The sequence below is a fragment of the Arvicanthis niloticus genome, chromosome 7 (genome assembly GCF_011762505.2).
Source record: "Arvicanthis niloticus isolate mArvNil1 chromosome 7, mArvNil1.pat.X, whole genome shotgun sequence".
NCBI classification, from domain to species: Eukaryota; Metazoa; Chordata; class Mammalia; order Rodentia; family Muridae; genus Arvicanthis; species Arvicanthis niloticus.
Genome location: NC_047664.1, coordinates 13,962,484 through 13,983,982, shown reverse-complemented (window position 1 = coordinate 13,983,982; position 21,499 = coordinate 13,962,484). Strand labels below are relative to the sequence as shown.

The 21,499-nt window shown below is 46.8% G+C and overlaps 1 protein-coding gene across 7 annotated transcripts in view; it reads right to left on the bottom strand.

Annotated features, from left to right (window-relative positions):
- Eml6 (EMAP like 6) overlaps positions 1-21,499 on the bottom strand; it is a 250,107-nt gene that overhangs the window by 4,414 nt on the left and 224,194 nt on the right. For 3 of the 7 annotated variants that reach the window (XM_076937964.1, XM_076937966.1, XM_076937965.1), the window contains exons 29-41: positions 17,160-17,238; positions 14,713-14,842; positions 13,612-13,710; positions 13,005-13,025; positions 12,514-12,687; positions 8,023-8,231; positions 6,273-6,430; positions 5,667-5,781; positions 4,469-4,657; positions 3,109-3,281; positions 2,574-2,736; positions 1,067-1,170; positions 387-540 (exon numbers count right to left, since the gene is read on the bottom strand). In XM_076937964.1, the coding sequence (XP_076794079.1) occupies positions 387-540; positions 1,067-1,170; positions 2,574-2,736; positions 3,109-3,281; positions 4,469-4,657; positions 5,667-5,781; positions 6,273-6,430; positions 8,023-8,231; positions 12,514-12,687; positions 13,005-13,025; positions 13,612-13,710; positions 14,713-14,842; positions 17,160-17,238 (1,768 nt within the window). Of the gene's footprint in view, positions 1-386; positions 541-1,066; positions 1,171-2,573; positions 2,737-3,108; positions 3,282-4,468; positions 4,658-5,666; positions 5,782-6,272; positions 6,431-8,022; positions 8,232-12,513; positions 12,688-13,004; positions 13,026-13,611; positions 13,711-14,712; positions 14,843-17,159; positions 17,239-18,169; positions 19,450-21,499 lie in introns of those variants that run through there. The other 4 variants (XM_076937967.1, XR_013111697.1, XM_076937968.1 and 1 more) reach the window with 4 other exon arrangements.

The window sequence follows — 21,499 nt, the reverse complement described above, 5'->3', positions numbered from 1 at the left end:
GCTGAGCACCTGTTGATTCTGGTAACTTGTTGGGTTATCGATCCACCAGCTGCCCCACTCCCAGAAACCCCCACAGCTCTGAGCAAGGCCTTGATGAGAGGGTGCCTGCCATGGCCTTGCAGTTTCCTTTCCTCTTGTAGCTGCAGACTTCTCTCCCCTGATACCCAGGCTCAAGTCTCAACAGTAAGCACTGCATTTCCAGGTGCATCTGTCAGCCACACTTTTGCTGATCTCCCTGCCTGATTTCTTCCCCAACTTTGTGGCCATTTGTCTGTCCACCAGAGCCCCACGGGGCTGGCTCCATGATAACTCATGGTAATCTATCTGTAATGACTGTATAGGAGCATGGCCCGAAGACAGCTCAGGGGTTACTCGGGAACACTCACAAATTTTTCTGTGCATGGAAAATCAAAGAGCTTCACCAGCCCAAAGTCATCCCCTGTGACAATGTTCAAGCCAGCATGTGTCACACATGCACAGTTGACATCAGCCTTGTCTGCATTTCGTGGCCAGATTCCAATGACTTCATCTCCAAGAACACTGTTCCAAGAAGAAAAGGTGTTAGGAAGATGGGACACAACTTCCTAGGGTTGTTGTCCCCTCCGAGGGTAAGAAGTAGATAGGAATTGTATGTTATTTGGCCATGTGGTTTCTGTCATGAGCCAGCCACACCCTACTCTGCATTTTTACCACCTGGCACTGCCCTTCCCCAACTCCCCTACATTCCAGAAAGAAAACAGGTTTTTTTTCTTTCCTATGGTTCTGCTGAATATGTTGTCAAGGATGGAGCTCCTGAGCCTTCTGTCTTCAGGCTACTAGAAACTTCATTGTTGCTGGGCTTGGCAAAACATTTGAACTTGCTGAATGTGGCTTGGGGTTGGTGTGAATGATTAAACAATAAGAAAACACTGATCGTGGAAAGTCTTCCCCTAAGCCAGTGTCAAGCAGCTTTGCATCCTGCCCCACTGAGAAAAGACAGTTTCATCTCAGCTCTTCCTAACCTGGGCATCACAAACCCAAAGGCAGAGCTGGGGCCTCTTCCTCAAGAGGAGTTTGCTTCATTTACCTTGTCCAGGAAGCCCAGGTGATCTTCTCAATGACCATGGCTTCAGTTACCTGCTTCCCCAGGGGAACCTCATGAACTTGGCGCTTATAGGCTCCTGTTGACACCTGCAAGAGGAGAGGAACTGAGTCCATCTGCTTCCTCAGTCCCACAGACTTTCTTGGCTGTCTTCCAGAACACTAACTGCCCCAGTTATGCTTTTCTTTAAACCTAAACTCAGCTCCTGGCTACAAAGCCAGTAAATAGTTCATTTCCCCATAGCCCATGTTAAATTTCATAGGGTGGCGTGTCTTCTACCCATCCCCCCACAGCCCATGCTAAAATTCATAAGCAGAATATCTTCTGTCCATTTCCACCCCCACCCCGAGGGATGATGAACATGTCACGTGCCCTCTAGGAGTCCCCCGGAGGAAACTGGCCACCGTTTTCACATTAAAGGACACTTGCCAGTATCTTACATCCTAGGTCCCTGCTCTCCCCATGGTGATGATGCCTTTACCTACATCACCAGGGTTTTTCTTGAGCTCATGGAAAGAGCCTAAATCTGTCCCACCTCAGGGTTTCAATGCTTGGAACAGAAATCCTCCCTTTTGTTAACTCCCTCCTACACAGCAGACAGAGCTCAGCCTAAAGAAAGGAGGCAGGTCTAAGTTGAACGCCTCTTCAGATGCTGCCTGACATGCTACACCCCCCACACAAGCATGGCATGTCTATCAGTCCTTGCCTTCTCCGTGGAAGAGTGATAAGCTCCAGAAGAAAGGCACATACTGTCATATCCAAAAGCACACCTAGCCTGATGCTTGGCTTGATGACTTTGAAAAATGAATATAAGCACTCCTCTCTCCAGGCTCACAGATGCTGAATGCTGAAGGAACTTTTGCTTTTAGCCATAAGTCCCAAAGCTAGGACCCCTTCATGAGTTCTCCAGCCCATCGGGTATGCATCAGCCATACTGCCCAATAGAATTCAGAGAATAAACAATAGCAAGCGTAGTACAGCCCTCAAGAACTAAAACTTTGGAAGTTTTCTAAAAACTATTGTTAGTCCACATGTGCATGTGTGTACATGCATGCAGACGTCTGCTGTGGTGCCTGTCAGAGGACAAATTGTAGGAGTCGGGTTTCTCCATCATGGCGGGGGAGGGGTTGAACTTGGTTAGCAGCAGGCACTGTTACTGGCTGCGTCATCTCCTCAGCCAGAAATTAAGAAATTTTGATGATGAGCTGTTGAAAGTAGGCTAAAGGTGACTAGAGATATGCACCCTGGTATTCATGTTTTGTTTTTGTTTCTTACTAAAAGATGGGTACACACACACACACACACACACATTACTTTCTTAATTATCCAAGTCTCTGTCTCTACATTTATAAAATAGGGGGGAAGGAATAGTTCTTGAAGTTGTCGGTAATGGGTAATTTAGCATGGTGCCCAGGACACAGTAAGCACTTACTACAGAAACACTGTTTTTTTCTTGGTTGCTCCTAATGAGACAAGTTAACCAGAAACATACCTGAATGTATTTGCTGTCTGCAGAAAAGTCCATCTGAATGACAAAGCTTGCGATGTCTTTGCAGTAGCCAATGCGGTTCAGACTTGTGCCCTGAGTAAGGTCATAGAAGTCAACTGTGTGCTCGGAGGAACCCACAGCTAAGAATCTGTTGTCTGGGCTGATTCTAGGTGGGGGAAATCAAAAGCAAGGTCCATAAGGAGGCAGGTCTGGACACATAAAGATGGGCTAGCTCTGTCCCAAGCCCAAAGATACTAAGTTCTCAACTTACATGTGTCTAGCTTCTCCCCAGCTCAAAGAAATTAAACAATTTTTCTGAATATAACCCCACAGGGGAAAATGGTGTTATGTAGCCTTTGGTGGAATTACAAGTACTTTTATCATCATATCTAAAAAGGCCGTGGGAGGCACCCTTGATTTGCTGGCTGTGGAATCAACCCTTTCAACTCAGTTCCCCCCAGCTCTGTCTCTCCACCATCAACAGAAAGCCCCTGGTAAGGAGCGCTTACCCTTCTGGCTCAGACCCTCCACTATGTACCTGATATCTTGGATGGCAGATTTCCGGTCTCGTTTTTTCCCCCAAACTTTCAGGCTGTTCACCAGCAAGATGACGAACTCTCCATTCTTCATGCCAATGGCCACCATCTCCCCATCGGGGCTATAGGCTGCACACCTGGCCGCATGGCCCAGGTTCACCTTGTTTAACAGTTTCTACATGGAGACACAGTCATGTAAGCCCTCACCACCTGGGCTGATCTCTGGGGGATGTCATCAGGACAGGGAAATCAGACTACTTCAGCTCCCACTGAAGGCCACCGGTGCTATCTCTGCTTGGGGGATAGCACCTTTTAGGACAGGGTTTGACAAACATTGCCTGTTGTCATAACTTTACATTGAGCACTGTGGGATCTAATTACCAGCTTTGTCATGCCAATTGTGGACGGTAGGTAATAAATGTGGCTTCACCTATTGAAACAAGCAGCTGGCCAGACACAGGCCTTTGGCTTCGCCAGCCTCTTGCTGAAGGAAAAGAATGTGGACTTCAGATACCAGGCAGATCTTGACTGGATGCTCACTTTCTAGTTGGGTATATGTGTGTACATTATTGCCACTACCCCTGAACAGAAGGGATACTGATAGCAGTCTTGAAAGATTTTTGTAAGTATTAACAATAGCATACAGGAAACATCCGTTATCCAGTGGCTTTTCGGTGAGTAGAAGCTGGTTTTAGTAAACTTAATAGCTTAGAACTAAATAAACTATAACACATACATGTGTTGGCATGGCTGTTCTCTGACCCTTACACTGGAAATGTGGCCAAAACATTGCCTGGCCACTTTGAAACAGAATCTGGTGTTTGTTTTGTACTAGATAAGGCTCAGTGACCCTTTTCTTGCTATTTTACATGTTTTCCCCAAATGAGCCTTAAAGTTGCTTTTCCAGCCTTCCTGGGATCGGACGGGAGCATCTGACATTCTCAAACATTTGTATCCCTCTCCCTCTCCTCCTTTCATAAAAAGATAGTAATTCTCAGTGGGACTATTCCGGAGTTATCGACATCTGGGGCTCAGTAGAGCGCTGGCCTAATGCGCATGAAGCCATGGGTTTGCTCCCCTGCCCTGCATCATCACTACTGGAGAAGTAGAGGCAAGGAGAGTCAGAAGATTCCATGTCGTCCTTTAGTTCATAGTAAGCTCAAGGCCAGCCTGGGCTATAAGAGACCCCTTCACAATACAAGTCTGTCTAGACAGATGAGCCGCTGAAAGGGCAGATGGCATGTGTGAGGGACTTTTATTACTAGGCTTTCTAACTTAATGCTGAACCAACCTACCCCCATCTCTGGCTTGACACAGCCCTCTCCGCTCCTACCGCTACAAGCCTGACAGTAGGCTCTTTACCTTGTCAGCCAGGTCCCAGATTCTTGCTGTGCCGTCATTGCCGGCGGAGATGAACATGTCCTTGGAAGGGTGTGTGGCTAGGCCCCAGATCTCCCCCTCCATGTGGCCGTCGATCAGGATGTTTGAAGCAGCACTTTTTTCCCCAACTTCAATTATTTCACCATCTTTGGTTCCTACTAAGATTTTTCCCTGTCACAATAAAATACTATGAGAAAAGAGTCCAGTCACCCGAGGTCCCCAGAATGATCCAGTTCACAGGGACACAAAAGAGAGGTGGGTACCAGGGGCAGGAGGGGAAGGAAGAACTGATATTCAATAGTCAAATATTTTCTTATTAAAACATTTGAAGGTGATGGTGGTGGTGGTTGCACAAGAGTGTTTAATGGCAATGACTTGTACACGGCATGGTTAAAATGCTATGTTTTATGTGGTCTTGCCACAGTTTAAAAATAATTTAAAAGCACTGCTGCGTTGTTACTAAATCAGGAAGAGCTAAGGCGACTTGCAAAGGACTGTCGGTAAGAACCCCCCTCCCCCTTCTCACGTTGCCTTTTCTAGCACTTGCCTTGGTTAGGAGCTTGATCGAGAGCCCTCCGTCTTGTGGAACATCCCACAGACTGTAAGCTCCCTCTAGACTGACTTACTGCCTCCCAGGGCCATATCAGGTGGCCCTGGCCAGTAAGTAAGTTGGTCTTAGAAACACATATCTTGTGTACCCAGTGTAGCTTGTCAACGTCATTGCATCCTGGCAACTACAACTGATCCTGCCAATTGTTGTTGTATTCTGTTTCTAATAAAGGTATAGAAAGTCTGATTGCACTCTGACTTAACTCCCCTCGGCCGTATCCAGCAGCCACGGGTCAGTAAGCATGGCTGCATACAGGTATTGTTCAGCTTATGAGAACAGTGATTAAAGGGACAGTGGCTCACATTTTCTAAATGACTTCCTGTCAGGTTGACAGGAAAGACACCCTCATTTATGAAACATAAAGCCCTCCTGACTGACCTAGGTGCTGGACACACACAGATTCAGAGACCCACCTGGCCTTCGTGGAGGAGTAGGTTCACTTGCCAATGACTGACTGATGAGCTACAGTGTCATCTACACATATTATAGTATGAGCAAACACACTAGCAAAGTGACAGAGAAAAAGAAAGCCTGCAGGGGAGTGGCTCCCACAGGGCCAGCCATGCTCACCTTGCCGCGGCACACGGAGCGCACACACTCCAGCAGCTGCCCTGTTTCCAGCTGGAAGGCCCGACAGCGCTTCATCTCCTGGTCCCACAACTTTACAGCTCCTCCTTCTTTAGTCCTAAAAGCGTCATAAAGAGGCACTTACCCTTTGCCCCAAGACTTCCCTCCCCAGCACCCTCTATACCAGACACTGATGGCATGACTACCTAGGCCCAGCGGGTTTCCTAAATTGCCTTCAAATGCGTACATATGGAGGAAAGCAAGTGTAAGCCTCAAAGCCAGCATGTTTTTATTAGCCTACTAATAGAGTGTCTCACACATCTTGCCTTCCCACTACAGGTCCCTCCTTTTTCTCCTCCCTTCCCCCAGAAGTTGCTATGAGTAGTGTTTACAAGAGCAAAGTCACAACAACTTTTTGAGATGTATCTCCTAAGGTTTTAACTGCTAGCGGCCCTTTTTGCTGCTCTCTTGGAAAGACCTCAGGCTCTCCTGCAGAGATGGCAGACTGATCTACTACAGAAAAGAGAGGGACACCACAATTGGCAGAGGCTTCTGTCATTTTACCCCAAGTTAGTAGCCAACAAGTCCCCAAGAGGGACCTTTGCTTACGGCCGTTCTTTTCCGCCAGTCACAATAAGCCCGTCTCGGAGAGTGGTGTACATTGTAAAAACAGGACCTGTGTGAGCCTTGGCCACCAGCCGGATGAGAAAGTGCTCCTTCCACACATAGACATCTCCATTGATGGCACCAGTAAAAGTGAGGTTGTTCTGCAAACAAAGGAACATCTTGGGAACCAGGAACACACTGACGGGTTCTTTCTCAGACACTAGCTCCTTTTTTTTTTTTTTTTTTGGTTTGAGATTAATCTTCATTATTTTTAATTATGCATGTGTGTGTCCAGGCACATAAGGATAGGTATCTGTAGAGGCTAGAGGTGTTGGAAGCCGTGGACCAGAGTTATAAGGAGTCATAAGATACCCAAGTGGGTGCTGGAAATTGAACTAAGGTCCTCTCGAAGAGCAATAAATGCTCTTAGCACGGAATGATCTGTCCAGCCAGATTGGCTCCTTTGCTGAGAGGATGAGCCAAGCATCATCAGTCTAATCTGAATTAAGCCAAACAGATTTGCAGAGAACCATGGAACATAAGACAGTCACCTGGTTTTCTCATTTACTTGCTAATTGGTTTGGACATTTTTGCATCCCTGTTGTGTGCAACTCTGGGGCATCAGCGTGAGACAGACCACCACAGGCCCCCACAGGGGAAGGGCCAGCCTTAACCAGAGAGGAAACCTGCCTAGGAAGTGGACACATCAGACTTGAAATACCAGGAGCTGCCTCACTTATGCCAGAAGTTTCTACTGGCTGGAGTATTTGTGGAGGAGGTGGGGCAGGAAGAAAAAGGACCACTTTTTGAGGGTGGAAATTATTACCAGCAATCGAAGGGGTTGCCTAAGCAGTGTCTACTCTGTGTCACCTGCCCTGGGTGGTGGCCTTACCCCTTCATGGTTGCTCACTGTCAGTTTGGATGGATTTAAAAATCATCATGGAAACCATTTCTCCATGTCTCTGTATTTCTAGAAAAGAGTGTAAATGGAGACCACCCTGAATGTGGGTGGCAAGATCCCATCTTCTGGGGTGTCGGACTGAATAAGGAGGAAGTGAGCTGAACACAAGGAGCTCACTTCTCTGCCTCCTGACTGTGCTCACATGCTCAGGCTGGGCCAGAAGTCTCTCCTGTCATGATGCTCTGAGCTTAACACACCAGCCACAGTGGACACTTCCTTGGTTAAGTTGCTTTCCTCAACTATTCTGTCATGTCAATGGGAAAAGTAACTAATACTTTTTGACTCAACATTTTGAGAACAACAACAAAGTATAAGATGTAGTTAATTAAGAAACTTGCCTTTACAAGAATGAGGTCCTGAGTTCAATCCCCAGAACCTAAATTTTAAAAAGCCTGGTGGTGTATGTGTTTGTGTGTCAGTGGTAGGAACTGGAGATAGGGAGATAGATCCTTGAGGGTCATGGGCAAGCCAACCTAGCCTAACTACCAAGCTTCAGGTTCAGTGGCAGACTGTCTCAATGGCACAAACACCACCCATGGTGTTCTATGAGTGGTATCCACTCTTGCACATATCCGCCAGCACACTGACAAACACATGTGTGCACACATCGAGATCAGTCCATCTACCAATGCTAAGGATAGGGACCCCTGATTACTGGAAGCCACTTAAGAGGCAATGTGGAAGTGGCTTTCTTGTTGATTTTTGCTTCTTGGACAACCTCCTCCCCACCATCCCATGCCCATGCCTGAGGGATTCAGGACCCTCTTTGAGGAAGCATCCGCTGGAACTCACAGCACCAAAAGCCACGGACAACATCGTCTGCATCTTGGCGGCTTCCATGGACCCGATGACCCCTTTCTTGTACAGCAGAGCACTTCCCGCTAGGGTCCAGAACTTCATATGTTTGACTCCAACGGATACAAATTGTGTGTCTGAGTCAGGGCGAAATTCCACCACGAATATTCGTTCCAGGTGACCCCCTCGGCTGGCAACCTTGGTACCTGTGTGGGTGACAGAGTCCAGTAAGGCCAGTCCTTTTTCTGCTCATGGATCAGGGCAGGAAGTTACAGCCAAGGCTGGTCTTCCATTCACTCTGAATAAGCTCAGTGTTCCTTTAAAGGCATCAGTTCCCTCTCAGACATCTCAAGGAGGGCATATATGAGTGTCTGGATAATTTCCAGAGAAGTGGGTGCTACTAACAGAACTCCCACCTACAAGGACACGACTAGAGTAGGAAATGACTGTGGCCTATGAGGTGGAAGCTTCTAGACAGGTAGAGTTGATCATACCCACATCTTCCTCATCCCAAACCAGAACTATTCTCCCCAGCTTGCCCCTCCCATCTCAAGGTCACCTGGGCTCAAATTCTTTAGCCACCTTTTGTCTTCTTCTTTCTGCTCAAGATTCCCTGCATTTATTTTCTCTAACCTTAGCATTCCTTTTCAGTTTGTGGGGTTTAGGTTTACATTTTTAACTTTTTATATTTAGTTACTTGCTTTTCTTACTCCATATTCCAAATGGCTTCTGTGTGTCCCTGAGCCTTCATCTTGAATCTGAATTCCACTTGAAGAACAACTTTGAACATCTGAACCCCTCTGCTCTGCCCTCGGCTTCCTCGCCTGTAGTCGGTACAGCAATACTACCTGCTAAGACGTGGTGAGAAACCAAGAATTGATGCAGGGGGAAATGCTTGGCCATGGTGACCATTCCACATTGGTGACTAACTTTGCCATTCCTTTGGATCCTTTTAAAGGTTCCGGGTTTCTCTTCCTTTCGCCTGCTTTTGAAGACTCCCTTTTTATTCTTTTAAATCCTTTAAGTTTACATTTTTATTTTAAACTTGTTACTTTTTCTTCAAGGCTCTTTCCAAATGCTCTCAGTGTTTCAGTTCCAATTTCTTCTCCCCCTCTTTATTATTCATCCAGATCTTTTCCTTCTCATCTTCTGTTCATTCGTTTCTCATGATGGCTCTCCAGGAGAGCAGAGGTTGTGTTGGTAGTGAATTTTGAATGAAGCTGGCCCACCCTTTAGCTTCAGATACTCCACAGAGGAAGCCTTTTTTAGGGAGGCTGTGTCAGGAGAGCCCCTCTACGCCATACAATGACCAAACCACTTACAGTAACTGAAACTCATCACAGTAGTAACAGTTGCCTCACTACCTGGGGCTTTTAAAACCTATGGACTCCAAAGATAACATGAATCAAGTTTGAAAGCAAACAACTGTTGGGCCTTGGACGAGGTAACTCCATTTAACCTGTTACCTTCAGTCACGTAGGGCACAGGTAGAGGGCGTGATTAACAAGTCTCTACCTCCAGAGATTTAAATATTAATGAATTATCAAAAGGCCAGGGGCATAGCTAATTAAGTTATTCCCTCCCCTTTCTCCCTTCCCTATAAGACTGGTCCCCCCTGGCTTTTGGCGGGGGAAGCGCGTACCAGTTGCGCCCATTCACCATGCCATGAACAATAAAAGCTTTGGAAAACTGGACTCCACCTGTCCATGGTCTCTCCGCCTGATTCCCAGCTTTTGGAACCCTGGAACCTTGCCGATGCAGCCGCCGGCCCGCCCACCGACAGCCGTGTGAATGTGAGACCTTCTGGGAGGGATGGGAAGCCCGCCGCTGAGACCCGCCGCCGGACTCCCTTCCCCCACCCGCGAGATTTCTTCCCCACAAACAACAGAAAAGAAGAAAAGTATTCACAACCCTTATAAGAGTCAGGATTGACATTAATGATCTATAAAGACCAACACATCATTGTAGGTAGACACTCTTGGCTCCAAGGGAAACACCTTTCAGCAGGCAGATTATAGAATCAGCAGTGTAAGTTGCCAATAAGAGATTCAAAGAGAATCAGCCTCACCAGCTATGGAGGAAATGCAAAATTATAATGAGAGTCATAGTTAAACCACTGGTTTCCTCCTCTTGTTTTAATATCATAGGTATTTTTCATTGTAGAGATAGTGACTTGGTCTCTAGTCTGTTCGGAACAAGTTACGTAGACATATAGGACCTGAAACACGTGTTGTATGTCATAAGTTCACTTAAAGTCATTATTATATAATAATATAGAGTATATATTAAGTATTTTATTATTCACACACATGCTCTCCAAAATGATCCACTAGCAAGTCAGGAATGCACACTATGTTCCTTACTGATAACACAAATGTATATATGTTCTCCCCCAATATGTGCTATTTATAGGAAGGTAGGACTTGAAGGGAAAAAAATACAACACTAGAGAAGGGAAGAGAAGCCATGTCCATTCAACTGTGAGGAGGTGGTATCTGGTTAGAGCCTTTCTGTGTAGACTGACAAACACAAAAAGACCACCCTTTGAGCTTCTCCCCTCCTGGGAGCTCGTGAAAAGGACTGACTTTTCTAGTCCTCACTCCCCTGGGAGGTCAGAAGAGCCTCAGATGAGAAGAGTCTAGAGCTAAGTCTAGAGCAGGCCTCGTGAGCTAGAGGGACACATAGGGAAGGCAAAGAGAAAGCATGAGCTTGAGGAGAGACGGGGTAGGGGCCACGGGCTCACTCTTTTCTCAGGAACTACGGTAGAGTCAGCAGCCCAAGCCAAAGGCGCCTTGAGCAGAGCTCTGCCATAGAGAGAGGACTAACAGTGGGTGGGCTTCTCAGGAAGGGATGGGGGCTGCACCCTTGGAGATACCCATGTAGATGGAAGAAAGCCTGCCAGGAAAGAACTGCAGGACTTCTGTGGGTTGGTCCTGGAAGGCAGGTCAAAGATGTTCCTAGACCTTCCATCTCTGAGATGCTTCCAGGCTGTAAGGTAAGAAACTCCATTTCTCATCGGCACTGTCTGGTTGATTCACTGACCGCCTGGTATCATAAGCAACCATCCTGCATCCCAGAGAGATGGGTCATGGGGACACTCAGACACAATGATCTATCAACAAGAAGATGGTGGTGTGGTTTCCTAAAAGTCCTGTGGGTCTGGCTGGCTTCCAGTGCAGTCTAAGGAGACTTGTCCTTAACATTTGTCAGCCATTGGCTGGGCAGTGGTGGTGCACGCCTTTAATCCCAGCACTTGGGAGGCAGAGGCAGGTGGATTTCTGAGTTTGAGGCCAGCCTGGTCTACAGAGTGAGTACCAGGACAGCCAGGGCTACACAGAGAAACCCTGTCTCGAAAAACCAAACCAAACCAAACCAAACCAAACCAAACCAAACCAAACCAAAACAAACCAAACCAAACCAAACCAAAACAAAACAAAAACCAAAAACATTTGTCAGCCACTGGCCTCTCTTAAGTCTGGCTCAAGAAAGATGGCTTTTTTCTCAAAATGTATACATCTGCTTAAAGCCTGTCTTCCCATCCCTTCCATGAGAAGATGAGGAGATAATGGGATTTTCGAGTCCCAGATTGGAGATGCACCACCCCTCTACTTGCCTGCTCAGCGTGTCCCAGATATTAGCTGCAGACAGACCTCATTACTGCCCTTACTAATTGGATCTGCTTTTGCCAAGGCCAATCTGAGGATATACTCAGAAAATTGCATATTTTTAATTGTAAGACAATTACAAATTTAGTAGCAGCTGGTCTCTCTTTCTCTTTCTCTCTCTCTCTCTCTCTCTCTCTCTCTCTCTCTGTATGTGTGTGTGTGTTGGAGATGAATAAGAAAGAAAATCATTAATTGTACTATAAACCAATGGTTCTCAACCTTCCAATGTGGTGACCCTTTAATACAGTTCCTTATGTTGTGGTGACCCCAGCCATAACATTATCTTTGTTGATATTTCATAACTATAATTTTGCTACTTTATGAATCACAACATAATATTTGTGTTTTCTGATGGCCTTGGGCGACCTCAGTGAAAGGTCAGTTGACTCCTAAAGGCATCTTGACCTACAGTGATTAAGGTATCATTTAGAAGCATTAATGCTTACAAATACTTGAACAGCTAAACTTTGGTCACTTCAGTCCCATTAAAGGTAAAACAGTTGGAGGAGAATCCAGAGGCCACCAGAAAGAGCACTGAGGACAGTGTCTGGGTGGGAGGTGGTGAGGATGCATTGGGACAGTGTTAGCACTCTCCCAACATACCCACAGGTCCTTAACTAGCCAATGCGGTTTCCTGAGATGCCTCCAACTGGTCACGGACCGGGGGTGGGGGAGTAGAGTGGGTCTGAGAGCAGCTCAACAGGGCCTGTGCTTGCCTCAAAGCAGGACCCATGAGGGAAGGTTGAGAAAGGCAGTCTGGAGCTCCATCTCAGCTCACTCTACAGGGAGCCCTGTAGAAGCAATGTGAAGCCCAGCATGTTACCTTCTTGCCATCTCCAGACAGTGATGGTGTGCTCTGGATCCACGCCCACGGACACCAGGAGCTTCCCGGTTGCACTGAAGTTGATGTAATTCACCCCCTTGGCGTGGAAGCACCGCAGCATGGAAAGGGTGTGTTTGGTCATTGCATCCCAGATATGAATTGAAGGTGTTGTCCCTGAGTGTGGGAGGCATGACAGAGATGGTGGCGCCTCAGTGTTTGTGTTCCATTAAAGGCCTTTCCTCAGACAGTTACAGTGAGGGTGGCATAAGAGACATCTAGTCTGACCTGGCTAAAGAAAGACACTGAGGAACCGGCTGCTGAAGGCAGAGCATATGGACATTTATGTCTGACATGCTTGCAGAGGGTTTTATTCAGAGGAAACTGGTAAGGATGGATCTGTATCTGCAGCACGGCCAGATACAACCAGCAAATGATACATTGATATGATCTTGCTGTGCAGATGAGAACTGTCCCGGCTGAGACAGCCTTACCTGTGCTCTCTGCGGTGTCACCTGCAATGGTGGACAATGACAATGAAGAAGCATCAAGGAAAACAATAGCAAAGTAAGTCTTGTTCCTACCAGTGCAGCTCTCAGCCCCAGCCCAGCAGACTCCAAATGAAGCATTAAAATGGACATGGCTTTGATGAAAGCAAGCAAGAGACTCTTTTGTAAGGACTTCCTTTGAGAAGACAAAGTAAAAACAAAAGCAGATGACTTCACAAATGTGCCAGTTTACATTTGTGGCAGGCAGTTTCTCAGGGCAAGGAGCCGGCACACATGCTGCGGTACACCCTTGCCAAGCAGAAATGTCAGGCTTCAAGACATGGGGCTCCCTTACACCTAAGGGTCCCATCTGCAAGGAAGAGGAGCATCTGTTTGTTTAATTATCAGCTTTTGGACTGATGTTATGGTTCCTCACTGGTCACTATATGTAGCAACAGAAGTTACACAGGTGTTACATTTTAAGACTCAAAAAACCAATCAACTGAGACATCAGCAAAAAGAGTCTAAGCTGCTCCTCTCCTGAAAGTGCTGATGATAGACCAGTAGCCTCAGATAGCCACAAGAACAGCAAGAAGCCAGCAAGGAGCCCTACCTATCTGGCTGGTAGCCACCACATTTCTGTACTTTGGGTGCTGATTCACTGTGAGGCAGAGGATGTCGTCCGTGTGCTCCAGGTAGAAGCTCTGGCTGCCTGGAAAAGAGGAATCATGGGAGGTGAGCAGTGAGATCCAAGGGCTCTCTGTAGCTATCACAGAGCTGAATTGGGAAATCTGGAAATGCCTTATAAAAGCTTATGCTTTTGGAAAAGCCCAATTATCATTTTCAGAATTGTCCTTGGGGCTATGGGGGACTGTTTTAAAAAATTCACATGCTGTGATGTAGGTCTGGAAGGATAAAAGCTGGTGCCCTCAGTCTGCCTTAGCGTTTCCCACTGCCTGTGTGGGTCCAGCACACAGACCAAGCACAAAGCCTTCCAGGGACTGAAGGAGGAACTTTATCTCTCTTCCCCTTGGCAGATCATTTTCTCAACATCTGCCCCTGCTCTGATAGAGGGGCGGGGAAACCGAAAATCATGATGCTGAAGGTGTTGCTAGGAGACCTGACCACAGAGTCCCTGTAGCAGGACTCTGTCCACCTGCGTGCCTGAATGGCACAGGTCAAAGCTTTATCCTGAAGTCAACACATCTCCATGAATGACACGGACCCAGCACAGAACATGAGCTGTGAAGCTGGTAAGATACAGGGCTGATGTATCCGATCTGGTGGTGAGGATGTGGATGTGGGTCTGTTACACACTCTCTGTTTGAAGTGTTTCCTTTTAAAGCCTTATTTCCTGGTTGAAATCATGGTGAGAGAGTGGGTGCCGGGTATTCTATTGATGACATTCTTTCTGTGAATATTGCTCTAGAGTCAAAACAACCTGGGTCCCTGTGGCACACACTTCTAACTCTAACACTCCGGAGACGGAAGCAGGAGCATCACCACTCTGAGAGATGGAAACCAGCTCCATTTGCTTTCCTCTTAGGCTCGTTTCTGTTTCCACCCTGGCTTGTCTCCAGACTCTCTTCCCTCTGACTGCAGAGGAGCTGGCAGAAGCACAGGTAGCTCCTGCCAGTGCCTACGCCATGGTCAGTCCAGGCCCAGGCTACAAAGGCAGGAGGTCTGGATCCAAGAGCTGAGAGGGCAAGGCTACCTGTAGAGAGGTTCTGCACAATGCCAGCGGCCGCAGTGTGGAAAATGATGTCGGCACCATCATTAAGGTAATGCAGATTGTTGCGGCAGTCAAATCCTCGGTAGCCAAACACGTGGTCCAGAGCCAGCTCCTGCGCACACAGTTAGTCATCCTTAGAGGTTAACGGCAGAGGAACAATGCCACACTGCACACTGTGTAAGTAGCCACATTTGTCACAGGAACACTATGTGAGGCCGGCATCACTCACCCATCCTCAGCTGAGGATGAAACACAGCCCCCTTTCCAGTCCCCTGAAATGTTAAATAACAGTGACTTTCCTTAAGTAAACTAAAGTGCCTGAGTCACAATGTGCAGGCTGGGTGGCCTCCAGTGGTCACACATGTATACCCTGGCAGAGAGTCACTCCTTAGCTCAGCTGAATAATGGTGCAGAGACTACCATGAGCAGGTCGCATAAGCACCTGTGACTAGTCAAGGCTACCGGGTGAGCCAAGATCATGCCTGATGTGTTGGTTATAACTCACCCCACAAAGTTTCTGTGCATTTGCATTTTCCCAGCAGCTAGATAGTATGCTGGATTCATAGTTTTCTCTTTTGTCTCATCCTCTATGACAAAGAGCAGTGGCAGATTCAGATCAACTCTTGATTCCATTCAACACACTTATCCTGAGCTCCTCCATGCCTGGCCCTGTGTTAGCTCCAAAACAAGGTTTCTAGTGGGTGGGTCCTACTTCTCTAGGTCCCTAATTCTGGCCCTACCTGAAGCTTGTCAATCGCAACATCATATTGGAGCTCCTAAAATGCCGCCGTCATCATCGTCGTCTTTCACTGTCTTAAAGGTAGTTTAGTTTGGGGTAAAGCCTAAACTCCTTGAGCTGGCACAAGACTTACCGCCCCCCTACCCCCCACCATCTTCTAGCATACTGGGTAAGCTGACCAACATTTAGCCCATTGTTCCCAGGCTTTCCTAGTGATTCAATGTGTTTTCTAACGTCCCTCTCACCTGGAAAACCCTTCTCTTCCTTTCAACTGAATGAGTCTCTACTCACTCCCAGAGTCCCCCAAAGTGTTTCCCAAGAATGTATGTAATATGGGACATTACCCCGAATACAGTAGCCAATTGAACCAAGATTAACCTTCAGGAGCTTGTAAACTCAGGAAGCACTAGTAGTTCACTGTTTATGGTAGCAGTTCAAGAATTTCTTAGAGAAAAAACCATTTCAGGGACCCATGAGCCTTTGCTTGACAGAAGCTAGGCACCATCTTGGCGTATGATGGCCCTTCTACTGTTGGATCCTGTCCAAAGTCCCACACCAGCTGTAGTTCCTAACCGGAGCTATCTTCCAAAATAAATATCTCAAAAAAATTCCTTTCCAGAAAAAAAAATTTCTGACACCAGTGAGAATTTATGGTCTATTAGCAGAGGCAGACATATATAAAAAGGGCAGACAAGTGTGTACTGAGGCCTGTGGAACATGAGTGTGTGGTGGAGCCGGGTAAGAAGGCTCCGGATGAGGGACATTATAAATGAAGGTCTCACAGAGACAACCCAGAGAAAGTTCTGGAAGAACTACAGTGTGGGGAACTGAGAGGTTCTGTATTCAGGCTGCAGAATTAAAACACGGGACTTCATAGCTCCAGACCATTGGAAAACATTAGTTTGGGGTTAGAGGTTTTTAGTTGCAAGGGACTCTCATAGGTCATGAGCTGGCAAGGCCACTCTGGTTGAGGTTTTCAAAGCATGAACATGACTCTCATTTGACAGACTCTTTTGGGTATTAAAGCCAACACAAGCCATAAAAGATTTGAACTTTGAAGAGAGGACACTAGACTTAGGTCTATGAAAACAGCAGGCTCACTGGAGCTGATCCTCAAGTCTCAACTGTCATCCCAGATCTCACCCCTCCCTGGACTGGTGACCTTGGGAATGGGTCCCATGAGCTGCTTGGTCTTCTTCACCATAGACCCCTCTCATTTGCAAAGGAAAGCAACAGTCCTACCTCTCAAGTGAGAAGTGGAGAAGAACACATACAGTGCCTGGCACTGCAGCAGCAGAGATGAAAGATGATGATGACTTAGGTGTTACCCACTTCCTTCCTGTCCCTAAAAAGGAGCTGAAGTCTCAGGAGGCAGAGTGCATAGAACAATGGAGCCAGGTTTGAGGGACACAGTGCTTTTATAGTTAGCGATGATGTAGGTAAGGCTGAGGGTTTGGTGACAGGGCTGAGGGAGAAGAATGTGACCCAGTAGTTATGGAGTGTTGGTCCCAGAGATGGGATGGGAGATACAATACCATACAGAATGGAGATGGGGACAAGAGGGAGTCAACGGACCCCATTTGGGTTCATTTGATGGGATGTACCCTTTAAGTCAGGCAAATGAGGACGTCACCTGGCTGTGTCAGGGCATCAGTAATCAGATAAATGCATGGTTGCTGAACCTCCTCACCTCGACCAGCTTCTTTTTTTTGGTGATGTTGTTCTTCTGGAGTTTCTCAGGCTGGGGAGCTGCACGGCTAACGGGTGGTCTGAAACAGAAGTCAGAAGAAGCACAGGGTTGAATAAAAGGCTACTGGCTCAGTAGCTAGCTAAAGCCAGAGCCAGGGAGGTCCTTGCTTCTCTCCCATCTCAAAGGACATTCCCCTGTGGGATGTTCTGTCCAGCTCACCTCTCTCACCCCATCAGAAACAATACCTTGACATACGAGCTGTCCCACTGCAGATGTGGGTCTAGGCTCACAGGTCACAGTTGGTTCTTTATACTATAGCACTTTCATAATATCAGGTCCCATTTCCCCAATACCTAACAATATCCTGGGGCCCAAGAAGAACCCTTGGCTAGAGGGACTCAATTTAAAACTAAGGACTAGACCATGTTTGCAAAAGAAGAGGTCATGCTTCCTGACCTCACTGGTCATTTCTCCAACAGGAGGTCAGAAGCCTAGCCTGCTGTGGAGCAGGGCTTGGAAGCCAAGCTTTGAAATAGATCCTGAGGTCATCTGAAAAGAATCTGGCTGGTCTGGCCACAGACAAGAGCAGGAGGAGGAAAAGGCTGAAAAACCTCATCTCCCGACTCTGGTCTGCCATTCCAGATTATGATCCACGTTAAGCCGCTGTTACTACACCAAAGTTTGCTTTTCCCTTTTAAGTTTTAGCGAATGATACTCCCAAATTTAGCTAAGATATTTTACTAAGAGGAAACACTAAAGGACTCCTATATAAGTAGGCCAGTTGTTGACCACAGTGGGTTCCCTTTAGTCAGACCCTTTAGTCAGACTTCTGCAGTCTTAGCATGGGAGGAGGGAGTCCTGCAGCAGCTCCTGTCCCAAGTCCCACACCAGCAGTCAGTGTTCTAGGGAAACACAAAGAGAAAGAATTACCTGGATCCCCTTGGAAGCAGAAAACAAAGGCAAGTAAGAAACTTAGTACAAGTTAGGGCGGCATCAGCAAGCACCTCTCTCATGCACAAGCATGTCCCAAGTGACCAGACATTCCTGTGTGGTATAACCCATGCTTCCCCAGCATGCCAGCCAAGAGCTAAAACAGAAATGAAAGAGTGCACCAGGCGACTCGTTTAGAAAGTCATACCCTGGCATCTTTGGGCAAATCGCACTAAGTGCCTACACGGTGGGAAGAGAAAAGGAAGCCTTGTAAATGCCTCCTGTGCAATCGGTTTCGTGCCTGAGGAGTTTGCTTAGTTTAGAGTGTGCTGGGGAGAGACTCATTGTCACGAAACAACATCCTCTCAGATGACGTGAACAAAGCACAATGGGTGGCTTTGTTCTCAAATTAATTTTGACTCGTAATTTAGCCAAATAATTTTCAGGTTTTTCAGTAGGTCAGCTTGTCAGCTGGAATAGCTAATGGAGGTAAGAGGGGGCAGGGGAAACAAGGTACCTTTATTTTCTCAGAAATTCTTCAACCAAAACACATTATGTAATCATAAGTGATAATTGGACCAGATGGTATTAAATGGGGGAGAAAGGACATCTCTGCAAATGACACCCCCAACTGACATCGTTACCATCAAATTGAGCGAAATCTCGGGATTGGGGCACACCAGTTCCCTCAACAGACATTTTCTGCTCTTTCATTATTACCTCCCAGGACATCTTCTCTTTCTTCTGTTTTAGTGGGACTTTCAAATAAAATCTGTGGGCTTCTTCTTTTACCTAGGAATGTTGAAGTATATGACAAAAGCAAGCAGGGGCTGCAAGGGGAACAGGAATGTGCCAGATCTATCTCATGGGTCAGAACTTCTGAGTCAACACAGGGCTTGGTTTCAGGGAACACACAGGTTGTATAATATACAACATATTATACAGTATAGAGTGTGCATACAAGCGCAAGCACTGTGTTTAATATATATATAAACATATATATATATATGAGATTGTATATATACACAGAAAGGCAATCTGATGCTTTTTGTCATCTTTATTTTCAGTTAAGAAAAAAAAAAAAAAAAAGCCCCAAACTCTAAAAACCGAAGCAGTAAAGCAGTCTGATAGTGTGTCTTTCTCTGTTCACAAGCACAGTCTAGAGCTGCATTGTTTCTAAACTGAAGGCAAGAGGAGCAATGGGAAGAAACCTGCACCGGGGCAGTCGGTCCCTGTCAGGACCAACCCTTCCCATTTGCTCACAGATTCCCAGTGATGCAGCAGTGATGCAGCACTAGGCACTCACTGAACACCTGAGCTTTTCCAGAGTGCTGTGGATACTTACTTGACAATTCCCTGCCTCCAAAGGAAAGCAAGTTAAAACACAATACAAGTATTAAAAGCTTCTTTCCAAGCATCTATAAACAGTGTTTGAAATATCAGACGTGGGAGGAGCTGCCAAACCCTTAAGGCACAGCTGAACGTTGGTGGGTAGCATTTTCAGTACATCCAAATCCTGCCAGATTTAGATCCTACTGGAAATGCCACTCTGAGAAACTCTGCTGAGGACACAAAAAAATTCACTTTTTGGTCTAATATACTCTTTACAGTTGGTTCTGTGTTTTGGCTCAAGGTGGGGGAGCCAGGAGCACAGCTAGTGTTTGGGAAGGGACTCAACAGATTTAAGAGCTGCAGAGGTGATCGGGATGGCCAGGATGTGAGGGTGATGGGGGCAGAAGGAACCAAGACACAAAAGAAAGGAGGGCCTTGAAATGACTCAGGGCAGGGAGCTTCCATTACAGAAAAGACCCTAAGGGAAGGCCCTGAAACAAAGCCAGTGGGCTAATCCTGAGAGGAGGATGGACAGGAGACACAGCAGCCTCATCCTGGGGTGAAGTACTGGGGAGGGAGGCGTGCTGCTGAGATCTGTCTTATGTAGAACCTGTGCACAGGGAGGGATGGCAGTACGGATTCTGATTCCCACCGGCCCGGCTGCTGGAGGAAAGCTATCTTGACACTCAGCCCTAGCTCATGAAGGCCCTCAAGGGAGGCTAACACGCCTTAGTATTCCTTTTTATTCCCCTGTCCCCTCTAAAAGCTGCTAGGCTAGGAGATCAGGGAGCAGAGCACTCTATGACCTGAATTCATAAGCGACCAGAGTTACAGCCCTCAGGAAAGTTCCTGCATTCAGGATGAGCCACAGGACAAGCTGATCTGAATGAAAGTGAGGCTCTGAGAAACCAGAGGCTGTGGGGTAGGAAGGCTAGCTTCCCTTCACTGCAGAAGACAGGCAGGAAGGTTTCTAGTTGTTAGCTGGACAATGTGCAATGTTGAAAGTATTCTTAGAGGAAATGTACATTGGTTTCAGGTTTTAGAACGGCTCCAAGAATAATGGGCCAGAGAACGCTCCAAGAATTTCCAAACATCCTGGAAAACTCAGCACTCCTGTCACTTGGATCCACTGTGTAACTGATCGCCCACTGGATCGCTTAAGACAGGATCCTGGGACTCTGCGAACCCCAGACACAGGACAGTATTTATAAATATAGGAAAGGAGGCACATTTAGGGAGGGGGAAGGAGAGAGAGAGAGAGAGAGAGAGAGACAGAGAGAGAGAGAGAGAGAGAGAGAGAGAGAGAGAGAGAGAGAGAGAGAGAATATGAATGAGAGAATTAATATCTCTACCATAGTCTCAATGTTTCAAGACTGACTCAGGTTTAGAGAGTCTCCAAAGCTGTGGGAGCTATATATTATCAAAACATTCTATTAGGTCTGTTCCTATGTCTTCCAGAGTCATCTAGAGCAGTGCTTCCCAACCTTCCTAACGCTGCGACCCTTTAATATAGAGGTGATTTCAACTATGAAATTATTTTCATTGCTACTTCATAACTTTTTTTTTACTTCTCTTATGAGTTGTAATGTAAATATCCAATATACAGGAGATCTGATATGTGACCTCTGTGTAAAGGTCCTTCAACCCCCAAAGGGGTCGTGACCCACAGGCTGAGAAATGGTGATCTAGAGGCTTGCTCTGTGGTGAAGTGGAATGAAGGGCCACCTTCATCGGGTGGAGGACCATGGGCTGCTCTGAAAAAGCCTGCCATCTTGAAAATGTGCCTGAAGCCTACTCCACAGAGGCGTGGATTTCATGAATGGCTGAAGGAGGGCAGTGAAGAGTTGACTGAGCAACACTTGGTGGGTTACTGAAGAGACCTCTGTTGATACAAGGGATGGATGGTGATGAACTTGACTGGAGCATCAACTGGGGAGAAGGCAAGGACACTGAAGCAGGCTTCACTGCAGCTTACTGGCTTTCTAGAATGAAGTAACCCCAGCAGAACTCTGAACAGGAGCCAGGCTGCAGGGGATGACAGGTTGTGAGGGGAAATCTTGACTTTAGATGGGCATGGG